Source organism: Meleagris gallopavo, chromosome Z, assembly GCF_000146605.3.
Source record: "Meleagris gallopavo isolate NT-WF06-2002-E0010 breed Aviagen turkey brand Nicholas breeding stock chromosome Z, Turkey_5.1, whole genome shotgun sequence".
NCBI lineage: Eukaryota > Metazoa > Chordata > Aves > Galliformes > Phasianidae > Meleagris > Meleagris gallopavo.
In genome coordinates this window covers 54,690,162-54,695,946 of record NC_015041.2, presented here as the reverse complement: position 1 = coordinate 54,695,946, position 5,785 = coordinate 54,690,162, and the positions used below count along the sequence as shown (strand labels likewise).

The 5,785-nt window shown below is 37.2% G+C and overlaps 1 protein-coding gene and 2 non-coding genes across 3 annotated transcripts; all 3 read left to right on the top strand.

The window, feature by feature from the left end:
- Positions 1-347: 347 nt before the first annotated feature.
- Positions 348-410, top strand: LOC116217572. Its single transcript, XR_004162265.1, has one exon. It is a non-coding gene; the product is annotated as a small nucleolar RNA Z39 (small nucleolar RNA).
- A 449-nt stretch (positions 411-859) lies between these two features.
- Positions 860-2,030, top strand: LOC723978 (cytochrome c oxidase subunit VIIc precursor; the record flags this gene model as incomplete). The annotated part of the gene is given in 2 exon segments (XM_010726077.2): positions 860-1,005; positions 1,936-2,030. A coding segment is annotated over 1 exon segment (117 nt), but the record flags the coding sequence as incomplete, so codon positions are not given.
- On the top strand, positions 1,350-1,411 carry LOC116217570. Its single transcript, XR_004162264.1, has one exon. It is a non-coding gene; the product is annotated as a small nucleolar RNA Z39 (small nucleolar RNA).
- Positions 2,031-5,785: the final 3,755 nt, after the last annotated feature.

Sequence of the window (5,785 nt, the reverse complement as noted above, 5' to 3'; positions counted from 1 at the left end):
GCCGCAGCCTCTCCCTGAGGGAGCGGGGAGTGTCTTAGCCTCGTCAGGTGTCCTGAGTGCTGCGTAGGGCACGGTGCAGGCCTGGCATGGCGATAAGTAAGCGTGGGATGAGGTGGCAGGCCCGGCCTGCAGCGGACTTGCTCAAGGTGAGTGTGTCCCATCGTCACCCTCTGCAGAGTTTTGTATGTAATTGGAATTGCAGGCCTTGAATAGCTAGGTCGTAGTTGTCCCATCGCCTGTTCTCTAGTTAGCAATGAGCTGTGTAGTTTCATTGTACTGCTGTTAATGACTGCAGCAAAGCAGGCTGCTGCCAGTGACTTCAGTGTCCTTCCCTGTAGCCTTCTATGGTACAGATGATGAGCTTTGCAGTATGAGTAAAAACGATGACGCTGTAAACGCTTTCTGATGTGCTATTATGCTCCAAGGGTTCTCTTGAATTCTGTATCTAAAAAACTAGATTTGTACTTACCTTGAGAAATACAGTCTCTCCTACAAAGGTGGTTAACTATTGGAACAGGTTGCATGGAGATGCTGTGGGGCCTGTATAGTAAGCAGTGGACTTTAGGACATCTACAGTTGATTGGTCAAGGTTTTGTGCAGGCCAGTCTTCTTTGGCCTATGTATGAATTGGAAGGGTTTTGGACAAAACAACTTCTAGAGGTCATATCCAAGCTACTGTAATGACTGACTGGGTATTTAAGCATGAAAAGAAGGGGGTAATGGTTGGGGGATTAATTTTTATTATCAGTTATAGTCCTTGTGTTAGTGCTCTGGGCCTCTTACTATTGTCATGCAACTGAGAAAGTAATTAAGATGTATTATATTGATTGCAGAACAAACATTTATCTTTCTTTTCTAGAATCTTCCATTTTCTGTGGACAACAAGTGGCGGTTACTGGCAATGATGTGTGCATTCTTTGGAAGTGGATTTGCTGCCCCTTTCTTTATTGTCAGACATCAGCTTCTTAAGAAATGAAGGGGAAAAACTGTATTTACACTTACTGGGTAAATGATTTTGATGTTCTAACATAGTAAAAACTGAACTAATCTGAGGATTGAAGAGCCTAACCTTATTTACAGCATCTCCCAGACTTCTTACTTATATCAGTTTGTGGTTTGCATTTCCAACTCAAATGATGCATGGGCTTCAGTTTGCTTTACTGGAGTACTGAAGTCATTGATATGTGAACCTTGAATCCCCAAATGTCAACCTCCCTGATTATAGCCTTTATAGCCTGCAACTGGGCTAACGGGTAGTGGAGTCCAACTGATTTGGACAGTAACTGTAAAATAAATAGCCATCTTTGAGAAAACAAAGCTGTACCTCACATAATATATAGAGATATCTGGCATATATGATGTGAATGAAACAGTATGAGAATCTGTGATACTGTAAACGCTTTCTGATGTGCCAGATAAAACTCAGCAGAAAACAAAATCTTCAGCTTCAATTCAGCCATTTCAGAACAATCACAACATCAGCATGGTGCGAAAGTACACTTAAAATAAGGGACTTAACATCAGATGCTATGGTAACTGGTGCTTGCTAGTGATACTGATAGACCAAACAAGCTTTAGCCATTGTTTCCATTCTGAAAGCATGCCACTTTAAAGTGGAGGGCTGTTGTAGTTTATTTTAAACTTATTCCACTTTACAGAATTAATAGCACCAGGCATTTCTAATCTGATAAATGTGTAGTTTTCTTTTTTTGAGGAGCTGGGTTGACTGAGCTAGTTTTTGGAAAGAAATAATTATCAGTGAAATCTCAGTTGGAATAAATTGCAAAGTCATTCATATCACCTGTGTAATTCTTTTGCCAGTCTTATGGTTTTGTCAAAGTTAAATTATACTTTTATAGGTGCAAAGGTACTTTACTAGATGCAAAGGTAATACAGAGTTCTTAAACTTGTTAATTCTTCTACGTTTTCTTGCAGAGTTGAAGTCTTCTATACAGCAGCTTAAGTGGAAAAAATATCTGCAGTTGTGTACCATGCTGGATATGTCTAAATAAAACTTAAATCTGAAATTCCTGGATGGTGTATTTTGTGAAACTGCTGAAGTGATTTTTAAAACTGGTCTGTACTGAGAAACCTTTCAACTTGCAGTATATTAACATTAAGTTAAATGCTAATTTTTTAGTTCTTAAATTAGTTCTTAAATTAGGGAGATGAAAAAATCCAGTCTCAAAATTGAATTTGGGCTTAAAAATTGTAGTTGACTGCATATACAGTAACTTAGTAACTTTGCTAAAGCTATGTGATCTTTGATAGTGTTCAAACTACACTGAAAATAATGACCTGGATAGATCATTGCCATTAAGGCTGACAGCAAGTATACTTATCACTGTAATCCATACTGCGGAATTTCTATTTTCAGTATTTCAGGCTGACAAGAATATTTATTCGTCTTTGCTTCTATACTCACTCATTCTACCTTGAGCAGGAACATAAGTGCATTTCATTTGTCTTTAGGCTCAGGTGATGTAGCCATGACAAGTTTAGTAGCAGTAACTACAACACTGACTAGAAAATGCATTAATTATAAAAATCATATAGCAAATCATATAGCTTATCAAAACTTTATAGTACTTCAAATTGGTAGGTGTTGGAAAGAATTGATAACTGCAAGATTGCAGTTGTATTCTCAGTGTGCAAGATCATGCCTAACATCGGGCTTCTGTAACCAAAACAATCTTAAGTGCTGATGAGCAAGATTAAGAAACTACTTGCAGCAGGGAGGAGGATGATGTGTAAACTACCAGTTCTGTCAGCATGGGAAGGAAGTCATTCTCCTGCACACTTTTCTTGTGACTACTTCATTGGTTAAATACAGTGTCTGAAAGGTACTAGCATAACCCAGTAATGGTTACTTCTGTAAATAATGCTTTTAAGTATTATGAGTTGCTTTCCTCGAGTGAAGTTTTCTGTTTTCCTCTCTCTAAAACCCTTCTGCTTGTAGTACAGTATATGATTTAGGTTGCAATATCTGTCAGTCACTGAACTGAGTGGCTGCTTTGCTCAAATCTGTACTAATACTAGTTTCATCAAATACCATAAGCAGAAAAGTATATGTGAGCAATAAAACATTAGTTGTAACTAATATTTGGGTAGTACATTCTTGTTCCTACTGGTGCCTTTAAAATGCTACTCACTGGCATTTGAAGAGACTGAGCTGGGAAAAGTAGAAAATAGTAGTCTGTTTTGCCAAATCTGTCAGAAAAGTTAAAAGGAACCTTTCTGCAACATGATGATTTAAATAAATAAAAAGTTGGGAGAGAAGTGACTGAAGAAAAGATTCTGAGGAAAGATGCAAGCTGTGAAGGATTCAGTTGGTAAAAATTTATCATGGTGATATGTATATATGCACAGTTTGTTCCTTGCTAAGCGTGCCATTACATTTAGAAGAATGTGTATTTATGGTGGGAATGTAATGATGTGACACTGGGAATATAAAGGTGGCTGTGTCTTGGTCATGGTGCTGGGACTTCTTTTAGTAGATGTTGAAGGAAACCTGGATGGATCTTATTATGCAAAAATCAAAATGGAAGCTTCTAGTTTACAAAGTGTTGCCTCCTGTTGCAGATCAGCAAGCTGAATGTACTTAACAGCAGTTTCCATAGTGAAAATGTTCTTGTACAAGGCAAGCCTAATAGAAGCTTGTTACAGAACCATGTATTTTTATTGCTAAGAGAGACAACTTAAAGAGTATGTTTACATACTCCTGTCTCATCAAGTCTGCTCAAAAGTAACTTGCATTGTCTTTTCCCTCTTAACTCCCAGGTCCTTGATGTATTTGAAGAGAGTGAGCATATTCTGTGAAATTTTATCTCATGAGCTGTGCAAGCCAGTGCATTTAATCTGTTTAATTTTAGGTCTTCTTTTTTCACTTTCTCTGTACTTTTTCTAAATTTTTTATCAGGGTGGTTAAACAGTTATTTTAGATGAAACTTTAGAGTCTCATGATGGATTTCAAAACTGTGATGGTATTTTTTTCATAGCGGTGTTACATTATGGATCATAATCATTTAGGAAAAAAAAGGCCCTGGGGCTACTAGTTAATAAGCTTAGAAATCATGATTCTGCTTCCATCCCTGCTACCAGCTTATAAAAATTACCAGTATGAATCACAGTAGCCATAAACATAGATTTTCTTCCATTTTACTTAATTTATGTAAGGAATACTCTGTGGTAACAGTCTGAGCTTCCACTGTGCTGGTGGCTGTCGCCTACTTTTACCTATTTCTAGCCTTCTGTACTGATATAAACTACCTCTTCCCTTTTTCAAATAAGCTAGCTTACTAAATGTAGCATATTAGTAATATGCTCTCATCCAATAAATTGTCATTTGATAAAATTATGCTCACATTGTCCCTTTATTAAGAAAATTTAATAGAACTTTCTAGGTTTTTAAATCTGCCCACTTGTGTAGGAGGTACTGGTGGCCATCCAGAGATACATGGCTCCTATCAATATCAGTATATACTAAATTTAGAGCTAGATTTACAGATTGCATTTGCTCTTCTGCTGTTACTGGAATGCATTTGCTTATAATCTAAATTCATTCAACTTCCCTCTTGAATTTTTTTTTCCTCATACTGTTTTTTTCAGTGATTCTGGCCTTAGTCTTTTTACTTTCCCTATTCTGTTTCTTCCTGAATCTTTCTAGTATTACTTGCTAATTGACTACTGAATGGTTGAGCCAGAGAAACTTGTTTGGATTTTTAAATATGTGTACCACTAATCATTTTTGTTGCATGCTCCCTTGTATTCCTATCTTCTAATGGTGGAAAACTCCATCATAGCAAAAAGCTAGAGCGCTGCTCTGGAAACATTGCTCAATTTGAAATAATAATGCCTGACTTGAACAGGTGCTCGCTGAGTGCCTAGGTCTTCTGTTTATGTCCCATAGAAGAGACTAGGCCAGTTCCACAGCCTGGCAGCATCTACCTTGTACCATAGCAGAAGGTCGGGGATATTTGAATTGAACTTGTGAATCAATAATTTTTTGCTGACTTCAGAGGAGCCAGAATCTCATCCAGGAATGACTACTCTATACAAATTCTCATCACAGATAGTTACATGGATATACCTAATCCTGAGTGATTCCAGACAGACAATATACATATGTATGAACAAACTAATAACTTAGTAGCAATAATTGTTATCAAATTCATTAAACAAGAAATAAGTTTTGAAAAAACATTGGGTAGATTCCATCATAATTAATTATACAGTAGTTTGAGTATACATAAGATGAAGTACTTGTTTTTTAAAATAACCCTTTGTGTTCCTTTTAGGACATCTTCAATTGATAAAAGGTAAATCAGTTGAGAAACTAGAGTAGAAAGGTAAAGCATGTACAGGCTTGATATGGTAGGCAAAAAGCAGTACATGAATGGTGCTTCAGTATCATTAGAATTATTCATAAGAAACAAGGCAGCAGTTAAAAGTCATCTTTGTGAATGATAACAGTTTGCTTGCTGGATGTCAGTCAAAAGGATAACTTTTCATGGTCCCTGATCCCAGATTACTTGTTTTTTTTCTTTTTATAATTTCTCTTTACTAAGTCTGTTCTGGCTCAGACTCAAGGCTTTCACTTTTTTTTCTATAGAGGCTCCTACTTCAATATGTTTCGGCTAGATAACAGGAAGAAGTTTTTTTCTGTGAGAGAAGCAAGACACTGGAACAGGTTGCCTAGTGAGGTTGTGGATGCCCCCTTCCTTGGACACTGAGTGCATCAAGGCCAGGCTGGATGGGGCTGTGAACAACCTGGTCTAGAGGGAGG